The sequence below is a fragment of the Melanaphis sacchari genome, unplaced genomic scaffold (assembly GCF_002803265.2).
Source record: "Melanaphis sacchari strain LSU unplaced genomic scaffold, SCAv2.0 Contig21_pilon_pilon, whole genome shotgun sequence".
NCBI lineage: Eukaryota > Metazoa > Arthropoda > Insecta > Hemiptera > Aphididae > Melanaphis > Melanaphis sacchari.
Genome location: NW_020271096.1, coordinates 576,677 through 603,862, shown reverse-complemented (window position 1 = coordinate 603,862; position 27,186 = coordinate 576,677). Strand labels below are relative to the sequence as shown.

The 27,186-nt window shown below is 23.5% G+C and overlaps 1 protein-coding gene across 1 annotated transcript in view; it reads right to left on the bottom strand.

The window, feature by feature from the left end:
- The window catches only part of LOC112594101 (atrial natriuretic peptide receptor 1), a 288,296-nt gene that overhangs the window by 216,644 nt on the left and 44,466 nt on the right, over window positions 1-27,186 (bottom strand). Inside the window, exons 2-3 of the mRNA XM_025338728.1 lie at window positions 19,400-19,820; window positions 6,063-6,452 (exon numbers count right to left, since the gene is read on the bottom strand). Coding sequence (XP_025194513.1) covers window positions 6,063-6,452; window positions 19,400-19,691 — 682 coding nt within the window. The 5' untranslated portion in view covers window positions 19,692-19,820. The remainder of the gene's footprint in view (window positions 1-6,062; window positions 6,453-19,399; window positions 19,821-27,186) is intronic.

Sequence of the window (27,186 nt, the reverse complement as noted above, 5' to 3'; positions counted from 1 at the left end):
CACATTTTTTCTTCGTTCTTCATACTAAATTGAACACTAATATTATGTTTCAAATATTTCAAAAAGTTACCTATATATATATATATATATATATGTATATATTAATTTTCTGTAACCCAACTCGCTGCATATTTATTATATTTTAATGCTTTAATTAATATGATTTTAATGGGTTTTATCATTTAACTGTAAAAATATTATAGTATTACTTTTCTTATTCCATTTTCGCGCAATTCTTAAAACATATATCATCGTACTAATGACTTATAAGTTATTAGAAAAGACTAACTGAACTTTAAAATAACAATTTGAATTAATAATTATAGTAAAGTAAAAACTAGTCTTTACATAACATTAACGTATTTAGATTTTTAATATTTTATGTTTTGTTGGAAAATGTATCAGTCAATTAAAAAAGAAATCCTTTGGTAATAGCCATTACCTATATTCTATGTAACTGATGGCAGTATAATTTCTCTAAGGCTATTCAAAACAAAGCATATTTTATTTTCATAGAATCATAAGTCTACATTCGTTGTTAATAATAATGCAGAAATAAATTTATTTTTATAAATTTATAAAATATTATATGTTAGGTACGTTTATATTTAAAGTTATCGTCTATTTTCATTTATGTTATATATATATATTAAAAAGTGTTCCGTGATTAATTTCTAAGACATTTATAAATATATATATATATATATATATATATATATGCATAAATTCATTTTCAAAATTGAAAATAAACCATTTCAGCATACCAAATTTACTGAATTGACTTAAATATGCATTTGTCTATTTAAACAAACATTTTTAGTTAACTCCATAATAATATATTATTATGATGATATTTATAAAACTTCTGGTGTATAAATGTTTTAGCAATCACTCTATATTTTGTATTCGTGTTTAAAAATATAATTGTATTCACAAAATTGTGGTACGTTATACAATTTTTGTGCTACCCATACATGAAACTATGACTCAACCTGGGTAAAAAATATATATTTAAAAAAAAAACATGAATTATGATTTGTAAAAAAAAAATAAAAATATTAAAGTAAAATCTTGATTGACTTTTATTTTCTTAGAAAATTAATTAAATATAATATTATAGTTAATTAAATAATGAAATATTTAACTCTATACTAATAGAAATTTTAATTGATTATTTTATTTTGTTGACTTCCTGTATTATACCTTTACGATATGGTAAATTTGCTTTAGATATTAAATAAACAAACAATATAATTCATAACAAATTTCACGAATTTTATTTATAAAATCAAATCCAAGAACTCACTGCCGTACTTTAAGAAAAAATATCCAATCCTTTTGGCTTTAATAGAAATTGTTAAAAAGTGGAATTCAAGGGTATACGTAAATTCATATTTTTTTTTTCAAAGCTTACGTTAGAAAATGTAAACGAATTGTTATAATATGTTTTAAAGTTATATACTATATATTATATAGTTATTTATAAGGGTACAATTTAAAATGAAATACTAAAAAACAAAATTATACTCAAGATCAACAATAAATTCTGCAAGTTTATCATAACAAAAAAAAAAATCTTTACATAAAAATAACACTGATTTACGATATAAAAATTAAAAAATTTAAACTGTCTACAAAAAATGAGCGCATATTCAATATTTGTATAAAGTTTTTGGAATAACAAATAAATATTTATAGTGTTGACATGATTTAATTTTGGAAATGTAGATGACATTGATTAATAAAATTTAAAGACACATTCGGGAATTCATTCCTCACCTACATGTTATCCGCATGTATATACATCTGTTATACACATGATTTACGATTTTACTTATCCATTACAAGTCTTCAATTTAATGCTTTCTACTCCTGTTCGACATTAACTATTACAAATCAGCCTACTGAGTAAAAACTCTACAAATTGATTATGAAGCCCAATTCGACATTGTAATCTGGCCTACTAAGGCGAAACTATAAACTAAACGTAGCAAATAAATTACAATCTTTTACTGGGGTCTTAAACCGTTAGCGTGTCTACGGTTAATTTTTCGTACTGACATCATCCCTCGAAATTCGTGAACTTGACGCATACTACTTGAATTGAAATAAAGTGCTATTTTTTCCTGGGAAGTTATAAAAAACAGACATAAAATTACAAATGTTTTCATCATTACCTGAGTACAATGCATAAATAATACGGCTTGACTCGTAGCAATAATAATAAAAAAAAAAAAAAAAACAGTAGTGTTTCAATATAATTATTTCGCTATTATGTTAAACGATTTCATTATTTAATATGCTCAATAATAATATTAAAAAACTATATAATTATTTTATATAATGGATTATTTATTTTTTAAATTAAAAACCTGCTTTAAAATGAAGATACATTAATAAATCTATCTGCAGAAATATTTATAAATTAGTCATAACTAATAAGTAATAACACTAATGATCAATTCTATGTTATATGTCAGAGTAAATATAACATAATCGTAATATTAAGGAAATTAAAATGCAATTATATATTATAATTAAATTCGAATATTATTCTAGTCCTGCATATGTCGTTTATTTTTAATTATTATAATACTTTAGGAATATATATTATCAATATCAAACTAAAGTATTGATTGCGTGAAGAATTATTATGTATCTATTATCTATCTAATAAAAAGCTAAGATCTGTGGGTGTAAAGATAAAATTTTAATGAATAATAAATGAAATAAAATAAAAATATATTTTGAATGACCATAAAATACATCATTAACATAATTCTTACTTATTAGGACCATGAAAAATAATATTCAAAGTCGACCAAATTATCTAGATGGAGAACAATTTCAATTTAAAATTTATTAACAAAGTAATTTCAAAACCAGGACAACAAAAAATAACTCTATACTCGTTCAACAAACGTTTAATGAACAAAATAATTTTTACTTAGCAGGCTATACGGTTATTCTTCGTTGTCCATTGTAACCATGATATTTTATTAGGTGTGCACAACATTAATGGCGTTTTTTATTTTTATTTTGTTATTTTGTGCGTGTAAAGTACGGTTCAAAACGATGTCGATTACTCAAATGGGGGTTGTTAACATTATTTTGATAGTTTGATCAAGCAACCGGCAACGATGGCTGAACAAAGGTTCAACAAAAAATCAAAAGAAGAGGAGGGGGGGCAAATAAAATATATACATCTTGCACGTTTAAGTCACCACTCACCATTCACTGCGGTCGTTTCCTGCGTGTACATTGTAAACTACTAGGTATATCGCAACAGCAGTGAGATGAGAAGTGGTAGAAACGGACGCCCCGAGTACGCCGCAGATGACGAACAATATTATTAGAGTTATACGAAACCACCAACGCTGCTGAAGTTCACGGCAGGACAGTTCACAGAAACGATGGCGCTACGGGCCGTAATTAAATGACGCGGTGGCATCCTCGTTTATACGAACACTATGCGCTTGAAACGAAATAGAAATGTATTAAAAGCGGCAGCCATTACGCGACGTCGGTGCATATTACTCGTAAATAAACATGTGCCGATTGATCTAAAGTGTAACTGTAGGGCGTGGAGTAAACAAAATACCCGTCACAGTTGTTGATTTGTCTCGCGTTACAAAAAATACAATTTACTGCAAAAATATCGACGTTAATATTTATAAACGTTGTTAATAGAACATTAAATGAATACGATTTTTTGTTAGCAATTGCTTAAAAATAAAAAAATACCACGTAAAATGCCTGTCTCACATGTAGTAATGACTAATGGACACTTTAAATTAAGCAATTTATTGCTGAGTATTCATGCATCCGAAATGTAGGGTGGTAACTGATTGTTTTGTAGAGATATTGTCGTCGTAGTGAGTTACAATAATCTCGAAAATCAATTTGGTAAACGTTTTTACAAACACTTCTTGGTTTCTATGTTTATTGTTTAAGCACTGTTCGTTTAGATTTTATTCGATTACAACAGCTTGTCAAAAATCATCAGACGCACATCCCTTTACACATAGACACAGTACACCGTTTATAATATAGTTAGTACAAATATGTTATTTTTCTAAAATTATCTTAGTTTCACCTTTTCATTATTTGAACAATATTGATAATTTTACAGAATAAATTACTATAAAATTTATTCCTTGGCCAAATTAATTTAAATCTGCTGATTAGATTTAACAGATATTGTTTTTGGTATTTAAAACATACAATTTAATCAATATATATCATTTAATTTGATATTAATTAATGTTTGTAAGTACTAATAATAATAATAATTTTTGTTCGAAAAAATATTAAGTTGAGTAATTATAAATATTAAAATGTGTCTCGAAATCTGTTTTTTCTACTATTTATTTTTCTGATAATTATTTTAATACTTTTGAAGTCTAGACCATGACAGTATCGTTTCAAGGTATTTAGCTTGAATGTATTTTAATCTTTTATATCTTTACTTTTTTTGTATTTAACCAGTATTCATTTATTATTCAATAAAAATGGTTTTTTTAGTATAACCAACGAAAATGGGTAAACTGTTAAATGTATAACATACATTAAATTTATTTTTACACTTACAGTTTTTGACTAACCGAATCAAGTACATGAAAAGAAAATACTTTTCTATTTACACTGTATTCATAATATAATCAACATTTAACTTACGCACGAATTATATTTTATATTTTTAAGTATTTTGAGTGTATGTAATTCCTTTTTAGCAAACACTTTCAAATAGTTTATATAGATAACATGATAGCAATATATCTATACATATAAATACATATACAATTCAATAAGTATTTGACATTTTTTTATAAAAGTCTTTGTACTCGATAACATAAAAAGTAATCTATTTAGTTTAATATAATACTGCTTGATGGATTTTTAACCAAATTTAACTTTTGAACTTGTTTTGATATAAACAGAATCGATCAAAAAACAAGAAAAATGAACACAAGGAGGTAGAATTCAATGTAAATGACTGATCATCATAAGGTACAGTTCTATCAAAAAGTTATTATTTTTTTCTCTATGAAAACATCAATGTCAATGAAGATGAACATTCTACGGTTAATATAGCTAAGAACGTTTTATCCATTGCAAAAAAATATAAATCTCAAAGAAATACAATTTTTATATTTACTAAAGAGATGAGTTTTATGTAAAATATAATGTTTATTTTAAATCCAACATACTCGTGCAGGAGCAAGATCACACAAATTAACCTATATAATTATTATAATAATCAGTCATCTTTAAAAAAAAAAAAATAATCATGTTAATAGTAATAAATTTAATCACGGGAATTAATAAGGTAACAATTGGAATGTTATACTAATAATATCGATGGTCAATTTATAGATATTTTCTTACAAAATTAAATGGGTATTCGCAGTTATGTGTTTTTAGTTCGAATTAAAAGAAATATAACTTTAAAAAATCATTCAACCATCACAACCTCTTAGGCAAAACTATTTTTTTTATAAAACGCTCATGATAATTTATTATCTATGACAACGGAACTTGTTTCTGTTTTCAGCCTTTACTAACAATAAGACGTTCTAAGTTGTGAGACTAGAAAAATTTAAATAATGGTATAAGTTTAAAAACGTTTTGGAACTTTTTGATGAGAATTTTTGCAACTATAAATAGCGTTATACGTAGAATGACACCAACAACCGAAAGTCGTAGAAACAAAACTACACCAGTCGCAAATCGTAAAATAGGTGCACTCGGATAAACATATCTTCGGCGCAAGGTCAAAAAGAATTGGTCAGATTTTTGACATTTCTTATGAACTCTAAAAATCGTCGTTTTCTTGTTGAAAACACATTATTATAAAGGAGAAATATTTGATATTTCGTTTTAATCGGGGGACAAAAATAAAAATCAATATTTTTTTTAATTTAAATCTACTGAATGATTTTTAAATCGTCAAAATATGATTTGATTTTAAATGATAATATTATTAATGTGGTGAACGGGTGGCAGCGACGACGACGACGACGACGACAACGACGCGACGCTTATAAACCGACGACACTCACTTCGTGCGTTGTGCGATAATTCGGTGAGCAAAGTCTTGAATGAGTCTCTACTGTCGGTGTCGTTAAAGCTCTTGTACACGGGCTTCAAGCCCAGCGCGAAAAACACGGATGACAGCGTGAAATAACACTTTGAGTTTCCCATAAGCGAATTGAGCCCGTGATTGTAGTACAGCAAACCAGCCACGTTCCAGCCGAATACGTGCAGTATGTGCCGGAGCGCCTCCCCTACCAACTTGTACGAGCCCATCATCCTGGTTAGCGTCGGATACTCGGAACGGTTGTCGAAGTTCTCGGCCAGCGCACCCGCCGTCAGCACCGGTATCTTCCACTTGCCCGCGTAACGCGACACGGGAGCGATCACGTAATCGCACACCGGTCCCAGGAACACATCTGAAACCAGGACATGCCCAAATTGAGGTTAAATTGGTTTAGGTAGGGTAAGGTACAGCGCGTGCTGTAATAAATGAGTGTAGCCGATTAATCAGCAGGCGGGGGTACCTACTTAATGATATAACCTACTTAAACTTTATTATTTTTCTTATCTCAACTATTATTACGATCTAGCGGCACCGGATTAAGGCCGAGATATAAATGGTGTGATACCATTTTAACACTAGACGGTTTAAATTATTTTTACCGACGAGAGCGATACCAGCTATTAATTGACTTTAATGCGCAAAAGATTTATTTTATTAATATTTTTTACTGTACATTAGTAAATCACAATATTACTACATATATACCTTTAAAAGTTTGAGTCCACAATTAATATTTTTATTTTTCAATTAAAAAAGGTCATTATAATACATTACTAAACAATACATAATATACCAATTAACTGATAAACCTATTCATACTTATTCACTTAAACGGTGTAGTAAACAATTGGCTCAAACAAACCATACATTTTGGATGGTCGATTCACCTGTGATAAGCCTCTAATAACCACTTTTAAAAATGATAGAAAAAATGTGATCAAATATTATATTATTATTTACTAAATTAATTGATATAATAAATCATTTTACGCATTAAAATGTAGATCTTTTATTTTTTAAATGAAAAAATAATCATAATTAAATTTGAACGCTTGAATAATATCTTAAATTATTTAATATTTTTAAAACATTATCAACTATCTCCATTAATATTTTTTAGTAATTTATTACACTTGACATCTTCTTCATTTTTTGATATTTTGTAATAGTGATTGTTGAAATAACTGTATAAAGTTAAAAAAATGTTGTATACCTACTTTTTTTTTTTATGATTTTAAAAATGTTATTATATTGATTTCATTTTTGGGCCCAATTTTTCTCATTTTACCGACCTTTTAAACTGGTTTTGGAATTATTTAGCGCTATGACTGTAAAAATAACAGCAGTACATTTTGATCATACGGGTACCTATTATTACTTAAAATATATAATTCAACAATAGATAAAACAGTAAGCGTATATTATCAAGTAGTAAATATTTGATATGATCATTAAATTTCACCTTTTAGATACACATCGACACAGATAATAATTTTAAAAATATCTATTTAACTGCACTTATAGTAGTATTAACCACCAACCTAAAATTAATATATTTTTAGTTGAAACAAAATAATTTTAATGCTTATTTATTAAATAAGTTATCATAAAAAAGATTGAATTTATTACTTAGACTCTAAAATTAAATTACACAGTTTGATTTTATTTTATACTTCACATTAAGATTTAAATGATATATTATTGATAACCATAGCAGTTATATTTACAAACTTTGGTTAAAAGACTGAGTTTTTTTTCAAAATTGACTTTATTACTAATGCGTGACTTGTCTTTGAAACAGCGCGATTTCTGTAACATTACATTGGTTGAATGGAAAAAATTAGACCCACAAAACCAAGTTATGCGTTCATAAGAAAATAAAAAAGCGCATAAAATGTAATTTTACTTTTGCTTTCCCACCTTTAAGTTCAGAAAGAATGACTCAGTGCCTTTTAATAGAACGCCCACTATACACTCTACCTACCAACTGCTATATTTTTTAATTGTATTAACCGCGCATGTTTTTAACAAATTAAAGTTGATTTGGATACATTTCAGTCATAATTTTCAGACGTTAATTAGAATAATATCATAGTTATCAACACTAATTAAATATTTAAAAAACTAATAAATTTCATAAATAAAGCTGAATTCTATTAACTCAGTAATGTAATGAATAAATGAATACACATAAACATAATATAATATTTATGTAATTTATTATGTAAATCATACGTATGATCACCAGTTAATACTCACGCACTTAATGTGTCTTAATTTTCTTAAATAATAATAATAATAAATATATTTATATATATATATATATAAATATAAATATTGCTCGAATTTGTATTTAGTCAAGTTCTATGTACGATTAATTTAATCAATTGTTAATAACATTTTAATGTACGTGAGAATCTACTATAATTGATTAATGATAAGATATTTTAATGAATATTTAAAAAATTTAAGCACTAAAATATGATGTTATAAGTATTGACATAAAAATCTCCTAGATATCCAGTATGAATAGTTTAAAGTTTTATAAATGAAATGAATTCGTACAACTAAGTTTTTTTTTTTATTCATGTTAAAAAAAAAAAAAAACAATTAAACCGTAACAATTTAATAATATTGATAAATTATTTAAAAAATCACAATACCCGTGTAATTACTGACAACAAAAATATATCGCGTGATGATGTTAAAAAATTAATAACACATAAACAACTCAGAAACAAAATATGCGTTGATATTAATTAAATATTAAAATTTAGTTTTATATTCATATATAAAATGAAAAATGTATATAATCTTATTCAAAACTTTGTTTAGAAGAAATTACTTAACCATCTTCACGTATGTTCCAATGAAAAGCCTTTTGTAGTAATTATTATATGTTCTCGGTTTTGACATAATAATTTTAAAAATAAACATCTAACTTTTAATTTTGCCACAACTACCAGACTACTTTTTACTTTAATTACACTAGTAATTTTCATCGAGAAATTCGTGACATTGTAATGTTGCCATTTAATAATAAATCATCTTTATCTTTGTTTCATATTCACTATCAAGCTAATAATTTACATCGAACAAATAAGGTAGGTAATTTGTTTGGATGTACACGGTTCAGTTAAATACTAATACAATAAAATTAACTTTAATGGTTTTTATTTATAGAAAATAATATTAGGTACTATAAAGCATATTAAATATAACATTTATAAGCATGCATTTCAATATTCATATGTGGATACAATTTATTAATCGACATAAATTGCTAAAATCTAAATCATTGCATATCAAATGAATAAATATGATTTTAAATGATACGTATTTTATAATTTTACTTATTAAAATAACCTAAGCAAAAATCTATTTCATTTCATCAACAAATTTTTAATTTTAAACGGTGGTATAATCGCATACAGAACTACTCAGGTGTTATATAATACAATATTCGCTATAGTATTGATTTCATATGCAAATTCAATAAAAACTATATTAAACAATATCAATATATAATGCAAATTATAAAATGTATACTATAAGCAAAAAAATACATATATTTACATATTAAATATTGTTTTAACGAATTAAATTGACAGATAAATAAAATTTGAAAACGTCTACTTTTAGTGAACATCATTTGTACATAACTTTCCAATTAAAAGTAGTTGTTACTCACATCAACTGTCTTATTTTATGTCAACTACATAATAATTTTATGTTACGGATAAAATAATCATAATTTATAGTTTGAATTCATATATTACGAATTCAATGAACGAATTGTGTGACCATTAAAAAGTATAAAAATAAATATGCACAGTAAATCATAAGACTAATTCAAATGTTCAGGCAAGATGAATAAGAATCTGGTGTTAATTTGGTGTACATATTTATACCTTGGATGAACATACGAGTTAATAAAGTTTTTGATAAAATCGTAAATGTAATTATTATTTTAATAATTTACAGAAAATTTAAATTAAAGACTTTAGTAGTGCAAATCGAAATTACATTCTAACTCGTAGAACAACGATTGTTTAATCGTTACCTTCTAAAGTTTACAGAAAATTCATTGAAATATTTATGCACTCTAACTGAAGTTATAATAAAGAGCTGATATTCTTTGACTATAATTATAAATAACAACTTTGGAAGTATATTACAACGGTTCAATGTAGCGAATGCATTATTCTGATAAAGACAATGAATTCAGAATTGGGGGCTAACATACAATATATTAATTATCCAAAGCAATTTTAATTTTTTCTGTTAGAATTTTCCGAATGTCAAGTTAAAAATTTTACTGTGATATTTAACTATTATTAATAATCTAGAAATAATTAAATCAAAATACGGTAAAATAATACATTTAAATAAAGGACAAAACTATTAATATACATATATTATATAATAGGACTATATAAAGTGGTTTTTCCAAATATTAACTGCTAATATTATTAACTCGATCAAAATATTTAACCAATATTGTTATTAATGTGATGCAACAATATACTTGAAATCTACAACCTAATATTGTATAATATTGAAAAGTATTTAAAAATGTAATGTTATAAACACTATTATATAAATAGTATGATATATGTGTACTTTAATTATTTTTTTTTATTTTTTATCTTTAGCGTGTCAATGTATGTAATAGTTTTAAAATATTTTTTATTTAAAAAAAATTCTTTGAATATTTTATTCCGGAAATAAAATTTCATATTAATTATGTTTCAAATTTACCTATATTTTAGTAACGTAAATCTCATTCCTACTCACAATTTATTATTAATAAAATTAATATAAAATTTAGTTTCACTATTACACGAATTGTATAATGTATCCATAGATAAATAATTATTATCCGATAATTAAGATATAATCTTATGAGGTATTTTGGAATTTGTTTTTTAATTTTATTTAGAAAATAATACGAAAATAATTTTACATTTTGTTTAATCGGAATGTTCTCAATATATTATTATTTCAGTCTATTTTTTAAGGTAAATAGATATTACAATAAACTGCATAATTCATACTATAATTAATTCTGAAAAAATTGAAACAAAACAATTTTGAATATTTATTTATACATATTATGGTTTTTAAAAGTCTTATTTTAATTTTTCGTTTTACATTAAATTTTATGATTTTATAAAAAAAACGTATTTTATGTATAGTTTCAATTTATTTCTCACATGCTGTAATGAATCAACATTAATAAAACTTTTTTACAATGAATAAAAGATCACGTGTACCTATCTAAGTGAAAAGCTATTAAATAAAAATCAATCAAAGCTTAACCATGTAACTTTTTTTACGTTAATAGTCATACTAAAAATATCATATTTTATACAATGAATACGACACACATAAACTTATTGAGTTCTTACTTATGAGAATAATATAAAGAAATATAAATTTTGTTACTTCCACAAATCCTGTACAATGCATAATTCATACTACAGTTTTAGATTTACTTTATACATGTGTATAATTAAATATAAATATTTAAATCCTTTTCAAAAAATTATAAAATTAGCATATCATATAACATATCTAAAAACTATACGTTTTGTATTCAGCGTTGACAATATTTTTACAAAAATATATTTTATATGACAATATTGTTTACAGATACATTTTGATTAAAATATATTTGTTTAAAAATAAAAACACGTGATATTTCATTATTATTATTATTACTATTATTAGGCTATAGGTGTTTTATTTCAATATATTTTTTTAAATACGTTTATAAGCATAATACAAATTTGAGAATAAACTGGAATTAAATTTAAAATTAATTTAGTCTCTGTTCAGATAATTTTTGTTGGTTTTCATAGTAATTATTGAATATACATATAATTTAAAGTAAAATCATCAAATTATAATGGCATACTCATTTTTTTTTTTTAAAGGAAACAAGATTATTTTTTTTACTGTTCATTGATCTCGTTACAAAAAAAAAAAAGGAAGGTAATAGTAAGTTATAATAATAACTTTAAATACCGAAATATTTGAACACATTATATATTATTATTTTAATTTAATTAAAATATAATTTTAGAAAAATAATCTCATTTTTATTTATATGTTGTACTTGACAATTTATAAAGTATGCATATATTAGTCCCAATAATATAAATAGTTTTTTAACTTTAATTTTAAAACAATATTTGTACAACGATATTTTGATGATTCGTTAAATAAACAACTACATGTTTTAATTTATTTTATAATATTTTGATAATTTTGATCATTTAAAAATATAATTTATTGTTATGATTTCTCCACGACCATGAATTGATTTAATAACTTTTAAATATATTTATTATTAAATGAATATAATTAATATTGAATTTAATTAAATCGCAATAATATTTTCATTCAAATAACAATAACAATTCATTTATTAGTGTTTATTTTTATTGATTACATTTTGTAACTGAAAATATATATTAGATAAATAATTGTATATAGTTACTGATTATAATTTTATTGGAAATTTCACAGAAATTATATCTACTTTAAAGTTTATATAGGTGAAATTATTCTTAATACGTAAAAATTTGGAGGAACATTTTTTATTTATATCCAGCTTTTTATGACTTTTAAATTTTATATTTTTTTTTCTTTCATTGTTATTTATTTTTAAAATTTAAAATAAATTATATTGTTTAACATACCTACAAGCTTTACTTAAAAAAATAGTCTGTTCTCTTTTTATTTGAAATTTAAATACATAAAATACATTTTAACGAAATAAAGATAGGTACATGTACTCGCGTACGTTAACATAAATTGCCCTCATATTTATTTAAACAAAACTCTTGTTATAAAATACATATTAACTAATGAACATAATGATAAAATTAAAATAGTTCACGGAAAACAATATTGTTCCAGTAAATTTACACAAAGTTTATGACCCCTCTAAGTTTTTAATATACTTTGAATGGGCAAAGTTTTTTTTATCATCGTTATTTAGACTAATTTCACAGAATACCATATGGTACATGAAAATCAGGTTTTTCAAGTCAATAGCAATGACGTATTTATTATATAATGTTATATATTGTTTTATGTATTTTACTAGGAAGATTTAAATGATGATCATTTTTCTTGCTAAACTTCCCACCATTTTTTTTACCATTTTATTACTCTCTGTTATAAGAAATATAAATGAAAAATAGTATAAATATTATAAATTATAAACATTTATAAATTCTAGGAATAGCCGTAATGCTCACAAACAAATGTCAAAATACATGTCTATCAATGTTATCTTTATATACACTTCATAACTTTATACAAATTTTTTCGTTGGATTTTAAATGAATTAAGATTCAATATTGGCAAATTATCCTCAATACATCATTATGTTTCACAAGGATGCATCATTGCTTCTCTATCGTCATAAATATAAATTTTATCAAATTTATTTTTACAGATACTTAGTTCTTTTCTAGTTTTAATATTTATTTAAGTAACATACTTCGTTTATGAAATATAGACACAAAAGTTTATATCGAAATTCCGAGCATATTAAAAGAAAAGATTTAAAATATATTTTTATCAACTGATATTCCGTCTAAAATATTTATTAATTTTACCATCACCGTAATTACATTATTAAAAATTTTCGATTTTTTTAAATATCTATCATGTAAAGTGAGATTAATTTTTTGGTAGTGATAGTAAGTGTTAATATCTCCTTTTTATTTTTAACATAAGAAATATCATAATATTAACAGTGTTTTATCATATAACCGATCTCTAAATATTTGGGCTCATCGAATTGTTTTATCTCTAATTTTTGTATCTTTTATGTCTTGTTGTTGATACTATTTGTGTTTTTATATATTGTTTTTTCTAATTTTTTTCTTTATTTTTTTATATTTTTATTCTTTTTTCTCTTTTTTTTTGAACTCGTATATTTTATATTTGTAGCCTACATATTTATTTGTATATCAGATAGAAACAAATATTTATGAGTGATTATTTATTTATAAGTTATTCCTATAGTCAGTTACTAAAATGTATATTATTTATGTGTGTTTTATACATTGTGTTTTTAAAAAAGAATTATTAAGCAGATTACATAATATGTTCAGTTAATCAATGATCTAATTATGCTAGATTAGTTGAATACTTATATGTATACAAACTAGAAGTACAAATATTTCTTAATATTAACATAAATAATTAATTTTAAATGCTGCTATTTTTAAATTACTTTAAATTATATAAATGCATAATACTTTATAATTTATTAATGGTCAAATGTAATTAAATATAGTTGAATTAAAGTTAACTTAAATAAAACTAAGTTAATGCAATATGTAAAATATATCTAGATTTCAGAAGTATAAGGTAGATACTTAGTTTAAGCTATAAAATCATGATAATTATCAAAACATTATGTAAATGCTAAGTGTATAATGTTAGAGAAAATTGTAAAAGAAATAATATATATTATTATAATAAGACTAAATCAATCGCTATAGTCTTTTCTATTGTGAAATAATATAAAACACATTAATATCAGGTTTTTTAAATGTAATAATTATTATTGTAACGATCAAATTATTTCTTCCTAGCGATTAGTATGCTATATAATACATATGTATTGTATATTTCGTCTTCAAATAAAACAATTCAGAAAGACCACTGGCTATGGTATATTGTAGTAATTGTTTACGGTAACTTAAATATTTAAAAAAAAATTAAAATATCTACATTATTTCAATAAAAAAAAAACAAAACAAAACAAAAATTTACTCTAACTTAAAAATGCCTATTTTTTTTATTTTTTTTTTTTGTTTTACTCGATTATTTTGATAATTACTTGAAGTATTTTACCAAGTATCAACTAGATGCAATTTTCCGCTAGAAAGTAACCTCTAAATTTTTTTAAGTATTTTTAAAAATGATGACAATCATAAAATAAAATCAATAAATTAAAACAAAGACTTGTTTTATCTTAGGTACATTTAATTCAAATATTATCACCTAGAGTTTTTGTATACAATAATGAAGATATTAAAAATCTATTTTAAGACTTTTATAAATTAAAAATCTATTAATCAATCTATACTTAATTCTATTTTATAAGTACTTCTAAACCACTTAATGAGTTTTAATTTAATTTATTTATGAGTCTATAACATTTATCAATAACTATTATTGTTAGTATAGTATTACACGATGTTTAAATAGATAAACAAATAAATATAAATGTGTGGATAATGTGGTTTCAGATGATTATAATAAGAAATTAACGATAATCCTAAACAAAAAAGTAATCATTCATTGTTGTCAAATAATAGAACATGAAATTACATGGACCAAACCCAATACACATATACACATATATATAATATAGTAAATTTCCAAATAAGCTTTAAGAGCGAAAAGTTCGGACTTTTTAATTCCCAATGGTAGAAATAGAGTACATTTAACCTAAAACACTATCATCCATTGTTATGATTAGAAATGTAGAAACTCAAAGCATGATTACCTGGTCCTTCCTAATTAAGCTAAAGGACGTAGTTTGTATTTATTTGAAAGGTATATCTTGTTCTCAAAATTAGAGATTATGAAATCATTTTGTTAAATATTCTTTAATTCCACTGGGGTTTACTCAATTTAATTAACTCAACGATAGTAGAAAATACCTACTTCTCTTTTTAATTTTTTATTTTTTATTTAATCACTTTTGTAAGAAAAGCTTCATGATATACTTGCGTATGAGGTTTATAGTGCTTTTTCTTTATTTAATTTAAATATTAGAGATTTAAACCATAATATACTTTTCACTTTTTTTAAAAACAAAATAATAATTATTATAAGTTATAACATATATAGAATTCTATCTTAGGTTTTTATTAATTGATAATTAAACGTATTATATAATATGACTCAAAAATATCACTTTCAATTAATTTTCTTTAAGACCACCTATAACATTGAACCTTAAGATTTTAATATATATATATATATATATATATATATATATATATATATATATAATTAAAATAATTATGTACATAGAAAATAAATACATTTGATATCAGAGATTATGTATCAGAATAATTTACTTTATTATTCCACGTTTGACGGTGAAAATATACACCACGATACCATCCCAAAATACTGAAGTTTTTGATTTATAAGTAGATAATATACCATTAATTAATAAGCTTAAACTGGTATCTCATTATTTCAAAGAAAATTAAAATTGTTTATAATCTATCCAATATGAACATAATGCAACACAGTTACGTCTAATTTTCAGCATAGGGATTAAAAATAGGTTTAGGTGATTAGCATTAAAAACTAAATATTTTCCTTTTGATGGGTAAATAAAGAATTAAAAATATTGCGATCACTACAACATTTTTAAAATAAACACAATAATAGTTATTTCATTTATTTATTTTACATTCAGCAGGGATCAAATTTTATTATAACATAATATCAGTTAAATAATAGTTATACTAATAGACAAATATCATGACATGCGATACAACTAAAAAATTACAAACAGATAAATTCCATAATATACACGAAAGATCAAATAAATGATTGAATAATTAAATTTCAGTAAAATCACGTAATATTACGACAATATAAACAATTGTTCGTGAACATTTCATAAATAATAAACACAACTTATGGTTCTGCTAAGTAAAAATATTTCAAAATTCATTTTTCAAGACTTATTTTTTATAATTCAACACAAAAAAAAAAATAATATATGAATATTATACCCAAAATTTAAAATAAAATACACTAATTGATATAAAATTGCAAAATATTCAAACTCAAAGACAATTATATTATATGACATATAAGATTTAACTTAATTCAAATTAGTGGACGCTTCAAGATAATGATTGATAAATCAACCAAAAATTAAAATAAAATAACGTTTCTGAGAGACAATAAATAGTTTTGTACTTTATGCATATACTCGTAATTATATTAGTCTACAATACTCGCCAGAACAATTATTAATTTATTATTATTTATTTTATTTTTTTTTTAACACATAATGTATCATGATTGTTTAAAAATAGAAATTAATGGTATAAAATCAATGAGTATATTAACTAAAGCAAAAAAATATTTTTTGACAAGATTAATGATCGCGATTTCGTTAAACAACAAAAAAGTTTAATTTTTCTGCATGCACAGCCAAAAACTTAATGTATTTTGAACCCCCCCCCCCCCCAGTCGAACAAAAACAACCTAAGTACTATGTATTCATTTAATAATTTATAAAATCAAAATGTTTTTTAGTTCCAGAGATATTTTGTCAGTGATTTGTCTACCAGAATAATAATATTAATATTATATAACAAACCTATTGAAAGTACAACATTATTGATGTTTCCTTTCAAAAAACACTTAATATTACCGAATAAAGAACCTGTATCTACCTATTTGTTCAAAAAGAGAATCTTACTGATTAATTAATTAATATGTCATGTATGACAAAATTGTATATAATTGTATTATATATTTATAATTATAATGTTACCATAGCAAAATTTATTTTTATTGTGCGTTTGCAGATGAAAATTAAAATATTTACTTATTTATTGAACCAGATATAATTATTTAAAAACCTCTAGCTGTATATTTTAATGATATACTACTGTCAAGTATTGACAACAGTCAATTATTTTAAAATATAATTTCTGTTTAAGCATTAAAAATCCGTAAGATCCAGTCATGGTTATTTAAAAATAATAATAACTTTTAATCGATTTCCACCAACGATGTGTTATATTATTATATAATATATATTAATTATATAAGTTCTTTTTAGAGTTTTTTTTTTTTTAATTTTTACATAAATATATCTTTTTAATGTTACTTTGCCGCTATTTAGTTAGTTTTCTCTTATTATTTATTTATTTACGGATAAAGTCCAATATATAATTTAATTATAAGATAACATAGTTAATAATAATAGTAATTATAGTTACGGTTATGATATTAATATACATAGTTCATAATATGTTCATTTTCTGTTTAAGGTTCATACAAGAAGAAAGTAAACTTAAAATAAAAACGGTAAACGAATTCGAATTAAAACAGAATAGAATGTGATTACATTTTAATACAAGTAAAAATTACACTTTAATAATATAAAAATATAATTTGACAATAAATATGAATGTTCTTTAACATAATTTAATTATAACATAATAAAGTGGCTAGTATCTATGTGACGGTTTTAAGCATACTATTTGAATGTTATTAATTTTTGAAAATGAAAGTATTTTTAAAATTATTAATGTTATTTAAAATAAATAAGACAATTTTAAGGAAGTTTTCTACGTCCGTAAGAAAATTTTCTGATGAGTATTTAGTATAATTGTTCAATATATTATTTAAATAGAACAGATTTGTTTTTCTCAAAGATAGATTTTAAATACATTTAAAATTTATTTTCTCTAATATTTAAGAACAATCTATATGATTATTTAATAGTTTAAATAAAAATAATAAATTTAGATCATATTAAATCAGTTTGATATTTATTAATGAACGAATCAATATTATAGATTCTTTGCATATAGTTTAATTTGTCATAGTTAAGTTGCTTTTTCTGCAGCCATGTTGGGCATCAGAATATATTTTTAAAAAAAAACAGTTAATAAGAACTAATCATTAGTAAAAAATCACTAAATTATTTATTAATAATTTGATCTATTTACCGATATATACATAGTGTTCAATATGTTTGGAAACGATCATTAGTCATTTGGAACTGATAAACGATATTATGATATAATTAATTAGGTTATTAAATATTTTACATTATAAATGTACAGTAGTGTTATCTACTACTGCTCCATGTATAATGCATATATTTAAATATACCTTCAGACCATACAGTAATCAAGATTGTTAAAACTTATTGAACACCTTACAAATATATATTTATAAATACGTATATAACTTCTTATTTTTAAGAATTATAACGTAATGTTCTTATACCGAATAAATTAAAACATTGTAATGTTGAAAAATAATAAAACCATATTCAAAATTGATATTCATACATTTATTTTTAAACGAATAAAAAAGTTTGTAGCTAAGTGCATATCTTCCACTCATGTTTTCATTGAAATAATGACTATCTTAACTCAATATTTGAAACATGTACTTTATAATAAATGAACTAATATGTAAATAAGCGGTGTGATTGAATAAGTAGGTTTCAATTAATTAATTGAAAAATTTAGAGAAAATCTCACTCACCGCTGTAAGTATGTAATTCAAATGCTGCCAATGGACCATCGGTAGATGAACAGTTTCCATCCCGAAATTCGATTTTTATATCCCATCCTGGCAACGGTCCTTTGGACTGTGCGATTGCTTCTCTAGCCAAGTATACAGAAGGCAGAATGGCGCCCAACGTCTCTTCGTTCTTGGATGCTTTCAATGGTGCTATAACTGCAAACCGCACCGTACGGTTTGAGGATTGTACTGAGGACGCCGCGCACTCGGCCAAAATCACTGTGCTCACCAATACCCATATCAACACACCCATAATTGCGTCAAGACTTTTCTCGTCAGTGGCAGATAGCCGTCAACCAACGTATACCCTGCATTATAGTCTACGAACTGATGACTAACCTGTCATCACACACCATCGAGATCTTAATTAATCCATCAACATCTAGAAAATAACAAAATGTAATTTTTATTACAACAGTTTTAAGAATTTAATTACCGTGCATAAATATTATATTATATTATCTTAACATACTTATATATTTCTATTTGATGATATATTATAATTCGAACCGTTAAAAATGTTAATTGTTTTAGTTAGTATATTTTTAATAATTTAAAATTTAAATAAAATATGATTTTTTGTGTCTGTGCATATAATATTAAATTACTAAATTACGTTTTTGAATTTTTACAAACTTCCGTATTTTTTATCTATTTTAAGCGATTATACATATATTTAATTTCTTATTTTAAAATAGAATATAATTTTAATACATGAATAACACTTAACTTATCTAATATAAACTATTATATACATTAACTATTCGTTTAATATTTGATAATGTCACTGTTTTATAATTCATATAATTGATAAAAATATAATCGTAATTTTACACGTCAAATACTACCTGGTAGAAATTTAAACTTTAGATAATCGTAAAACACATTTATGCAACTATAATATCAATTAATATTTTTTATAGATTTATAAATAAAAATTACACAAAATGTTATAATAAATTTTCATATTTAAATGGATGATCCTAATTTTTTGGAATTTTTAAACGCAAAATAATTTACTCCTTTTTTAATGAGTGAAAAATAACATTAAATATATGATATAACAATGTATACATATTACATATATATTATATTATTAAGTACTAAGTAAATAATTATTATAGCTATATCCTTTTGTAGCTATTATTATTGATATTATAATCAAATTATTATATACAGCAAATAATATATGTTTCTCCTGGTCATAAAGTGTTTTAATAACCTGCATAAAATATTTTTAAGTGATTCTATTTGATGACAGATTGAATTCTCAAAAGTCAAATAATTAGGTTCTAGGCCCACCTACGTAGTAAGTACATGTGGTATTGATATGAATGAAAAAATAATAAACTTATGAAATCAATATAAATTTAACCAAGATTCAAACCTTTAATGTGTTCATCATACAATACAGACAACTATTGTAAGCTAATAAACAACTGTATAGAGTATTTTTTTTTTATATAAGTTAGCTGGATCACTAATAGTAGAATTATTTTTTTGATATTCTCATTAATTTTCTGACAACTATTTAAGTCTCAAAAGATACTAAAAACAAAACCCTATAGACCAGTTTAACCTAAGTCACAAAAACATTATTTTTCTAAAATGCCTAAGAAAAAAATAAAACGACTGATTATAACAGTGATAAATCAAGACAAAAGAATATCACTGTGGAACCAAGACATTAAGATAATATTAGGACAGTAATCAACTGAAGTAAATAAAAAGAAAAATAAATCACCAAAAAAAGAAGTTATTACAAAACAATACGAAGATATAAATTAAAAATAAAAGACCAATAATTCAGTGCATACGTATTATAATGTTATTAATCCAAGGGAATGTACATTAAAATAATAATTATAGAAATATAATGAAAAATAAAATAAACAATGAACCAAAAAATATCATTAATTACCGCAACCATATGGAATTGAAAAGAAGAATAAAATATTAAGCGGAATTAAAATTAAACTTTAGTCGATCATAAAAAATATTTGTGAAATTAAACTTAATTGTTTTTTTTTTTTTTTAATATAAGAATAACATTATAAAAAACATTGCAATACATTTTCAAAGATTTTTACCGACTTAACTGAAATTTATGGAAATAAACAAAAAAAAAAATTAAGATCTTAATACAAAAAATGTCAAAATATTTTTAAATTTTATCATTTATAGAAGATACTAAAATAAATATTTGATGTAATTTTTTATACATTTAACGAAGAATTCTTTTTGATTTACACTAAAAAAAAAAAAAAAAAAAAAAAAAAACAATTTTATCAACAATTGTTTTGCTTAAAAATTCTTGTATTTTTTTTAATATTTTATATGTTTTCCCGATTATTTTGATTAATATTGAGAATTTTTAATAATGGAAGAAACTTGAAGGTGAATCACCTAATGAACAGTTCATTTATAACATAAAAGCCGGCATTAGAGAAACACACTTTACTATTAATGATAATTTTACATTTAAAAATAAACTAAAAAATGATAACTCATGTTAGTTGATCCACTGTAAATTAACAAAAAACTAGGAAACTAATTGTGTTACAATACACGGATACAAACTCGGTGCCAGTTAAATCTTTAATTCTTCAATTTTAGATCCCGTGTATCTCAAGGAGGAATCTAGTTTTAGATTTTATAGTTTTATTATGATTCAATAATATTTTAAAAGCTGGATTGGAATCACGTTTTTAGTTTGTACTGTTTGTTTAATATACTATTTTATTTTAATAATCTCAAAAGTTTAACAGTGTTTTCGTACTATACATAGTTTGTGTTCAAAAGAGTGATGCACATAATATTATCAGCTCAATCCATCGGGAGAACAATTAATGTTTTCAGTGGTATATGCATTGTGTGAATCACGTTCTGTTGGTTTTTCTTGTTTTCGGGACATTACATATAATGCGTTCAAATATAATTTCAACAAAAAGTGCTTATGGAAACCTTTACCTCTAATCTCTCTTCTCAGAGGCCACGCATTAAATTATTAACGTACACAAAATAAGTGTTAAATGTATTTACTATGCATTTATTAGGTTAGCTGTAACTTTATAACACATTTCGCCAACAATTCAACTCTTGTTCAAGCCAGTTTATGTTCCTGCCTAAGCAAAGCCAGAGGGTGTGCAGATTATGCAGTGGCACCCCTAAACAAAATAAAAGTTCTTTTATTAAATGATTTTTATTTTTTATATGTAAAAGGTTAATATTTCCAGAAATATTTGTACTCTTTGAAGATGAAAACTGACTTCATCTATGAGATGTTAGATGCAATAAAACGCAAGTATATAACATTTTACTACTTGTATACCTATCAGGAAGTTAGGTCTAATACGTCTTTCTCTGTAACCTTCACCGCTTATCAAATCCCTGATGAGAAAATTCTGAACGTCATTTTACCTACCACGCCAATGATATTAAAAGATATTAAAATAACGCTGAAAACGTACGTTAACAAATCACGTCTAGCAGTCGTGTCATCGTTTACTGATTTTCTACCTTGTTGAAACAGTTAGATGCCGTTTATTCGTATCCCCTCAAGTAGAAAAAACTAACTCTTTTTTACTTTTTTTTCTTGTGAGGGTTTGAATTTTGAATTAAATCTAAATCTAAACCTTATGATAAAATCTAATTGACATTTGATTAAGGTTTGATCGTGTACGTTATGATCTCCACATTTCCCTTAAATTTAAGTTTACATTTAAACTGAATCTTTGAAAAACATTCGATTCTATAATAATATTTAATCGTTGTAACATAGTCTCAATATCGAAATACGAAATTCTAGTTGGCACTTGATGACCATATGATAAGTGTGATAGTTTTATAATGTGAAAAGCGGATAAACACCTTTATAGATAAATAATAATATAATCTTGTATTATCAACTTTATCTCATTGAATACTAATATTTATATATATTTTTATTTTAATCGATAAATTACCAACTTTACATCAATAAATTAAATACATTTTACTCTAAATTAAAATAATCTGACTTCCAAATTGCAAAAATAAATTTATATTTTTTTTTTTTTTTTTTATTTAATAGCTTTAAAAATTTATATTTTATATTCTTTCGGCTTGTTCCAAAAATTTTACTATAGATTTAATAAAACAACAAAGTCAATATTTTAAAAATCATTCAATATTTTTCAACAGCAAACAAATAATCCAATATTATAGGTACAATTATGTTTATTCTTCTTTTTTACATTTTCATGAAATGTCGAAACAAGTTCAGAGAGCAAGAACTTAACTTTAACTTTAAGTTCAACGTAATTCTTCCTAAACGAATTTATATTAATGTTTATCGACATTCGAAACGAACAAAACTTTTTCAATAAACCTTATTAACCGTTTACAAGTAATTTTATTTAGCTTTTTTATATTAATTTAATCTATATCATGTTTGGTATTATAACAACATACGATAGACAAATATTTTATTTTGCACTTAACTCATTATTACTATATTATAAATAATTTGTGGGCCGTGACCCGTGGAGATTAAATTAAATATATCAAAACAAACGATGCAAAGGATTAATACTTCTGCAAGGTAGTACATGGTATACCTACCTATTATTTATTACATTTTCTTTATGTCAAAAATTATGAATACAATTTTAATTAAAAATATAGCCATCATTATCAGAAAAAAAAATGCCAAAGACCTATTGGTTACATTACGTTAAATGGATCGAATTCACCATCGATTAAATTTTACACAATATCTATGTGTTCAATTTATGATACCGCTTTATGGTTGTTTTTTATACTTTTGTGTACAAGCATTTTAACATAAAAGTTGAAACAATTTTATTAAAATACAATTAAATTATATTTTAATAGATTATTAGTTAAATTTTTAAATGAACGCAACCCCGTTTATTTATTACTTTTCTTAATATCGTTATTATGAAATGTTTAGGTACATTAGTTTACAATAACTATTTTTCGATGGTAATATACATGCAGTACTACATTTCTAGTAAACTTCAGCGTAAACTAGTGCATATAAGATAATAACACTACTGCTGGTATGAATTTATAATACTATCGATGATCAAACACTAACAATAAAATATAAAAAACAATTCATAAGTTTTTATTGTTATTTGTATTACATAATAAATTAATTTAAAATAAATAATTTGTAAGATTTTGTTGATCTTTAAAATTTTTATTTATCTTATGCAAATTTTCTGTAACTTATATTAAATTTAATATATTTTTAAGTTTTGTTGGTGCGTAATATAAAAATATTCTACACAGTAAACGTAATTTCAAAATTACAGAAAAGCTGTACTGACTACGATCATAATGACATAGGATAATTTGTAAAATAATGTTTATTGTAGGTAGGTATTTGAAATGTAATTTTTTTTTTAAATTGCCTAGTAAAATAACTTAAAAACACATGTGATGTTCTCACAATCTCACAACAGCAATTTTATTATAGTGGATACGAAAAAATGTTTTCATACGGTACAAAAATATATCTTGTATTATGTTATAAATGAAAAAAAAAAAAGGTAAAATAATACCAAAATAAATACTACTTATAAAAATTAAAGATTAAAATATTTTTATATTTATATTTATATAATATAAGTAATATTATATATAAATAGTACGTTTTTGTACAGAGCTTATAAATGTAAAAAATACTGAACTTATTGGCAACAAATTGTTCATAGACATTTATTTTGGCATAAATCAAAACAATTTTTTTTTATACGCAGGATTGTTGTTGGTAACAAAAAAAAAAAAAACTCCTATAGTATAAAATGTTACATATTATATTATTATTATTATTATTATCTAGATATATGCATGGTTTTAGGTTATATACACAAATACTGTTTAACAAATTTTAATACAAATTAAAAATTGTTCTTAAAGATACCATGAATGTTTAAATCACGTTTAAAAATATACCTAATAGTTTATTCAATGTGCCATAGAATTGCTTGTCTCAGAAAAATTAGCACACAAATCTAAGTACACCTACGCCAATTTTCCGGTAAAATGAGGTATATTTAAGTATAAATATACCTATATAGCACCGTGATTTTTATTTATTTATTTTTTCATTCACGAATTTGGATTATATAGCTCGCATATATTTATTACACTGTTGCGAATATATAGTGTTAATGTACGTATATCTGATAAAAAATAAAATTGGTTCCTCGGCAATACTTTATATAATATTTGGAATTATTCTTCTCACGAAACACTTTTTATTTTTTTTAAAAGAAGTGGATAGGTATTGGTAAAAATTATGTTTAATAAAAATGTCAATGTATGAAAACTAATATAAAACCTGGTCAGAATTAAAATTGTTTTCATAAAAAAAGCCGAGTGACAATGTAAAGAACGAGTCAAGCAAAATTGTAAAATATGAGGTACAAAATATAAATTGTTGCGTCATTTTAAAGCAGTACCTTCGCTATTACCTATATAATAATTGAATAGGTAACCATCTCCATGCTATATATTTTAAAAATATATCCCCTTCTTATATTGATAAATTTAATCTCAAAGCTTAAAAATATAAGGTTGGTGTCTAAAAAAGAAAAAAAGAATGTTAAACTTTTCAAGCAAGTATTACACAGCAACATATAATATTAAGGTATATACTATATAAATATATATATATATATATTAATATATTAGGTTGGATGTGCCTTCAGCCTTTTTTTATGATCAAAGTACATATCACGAAAAGTAGCAAGAAGTTATTTAAATATTAAATTCATTCACACAACTTTTACTACAAAATAATAATGACCATGCACCACAAGACCAATAACGAGAATCGATAACGTTGATTAAAAAATATCATGAATTATTATGTCATGATAAAATAATCGAAAATCAGAACTTTCATTTTCAGGGAAACAATTTTGTTTCAACCTTTCACCAAAACCACAAGTTTAAATTAAATATTTAATTACATTTTTAAAGTAAATATCTTTCCCAATGATTATAAATTATTTTTAAATTATTTTTTATAATTTGACAGTATATTTTGAAACTAACATATTTTTTTTTTTTTTTGTAAAATTTGTCGTAATATATATTATCAGTTATAAGATAAGTAAAAAATAAAAAAATATAAAAAATATAAAAATTAGTTAATATCTACGTAATAAATTTAAATATAAAAAATTAGGTCAGTAAGAACATAATATTTATTAGACTATATATTTTAATTTAAACATTTTAGTAATGTAATTTATTATATTATAACCTTTTTATAAGTATTAAATAAACAAAACATTTTCAACGTTTTCAATAACAAAAAATTACCTACTGTCTTTTATTATCCGAAATATACATTTATAAAATTTTAGTTTAGAACCTTTGAATCATATCTTTGTTTTATAAATTAATAATATAATACTTAAAGAGCATAAAATGAAACGTATATGAATAAAAATAATACTTTAATATTTACTGTAGGTACAAACTATATTATGGCAGTATTTTTTTTATCAAAAAAAAAAAATAATATATGAAAACACCACTTAACAACGTACACACTTTCCCGCTAATATATTTACAGCAATATGTGCAAACAGTCTAACAGTCTAGTTCTGGTTTCTATCAAATAGGAAGTTTATAAAAAGTACACAACCTGTTACGGAATAAACTGTATGTATGAGTAAAAAGGTCTTTTTCAAGACCAACAATATCGATTGGGTAAAACAAGGAAG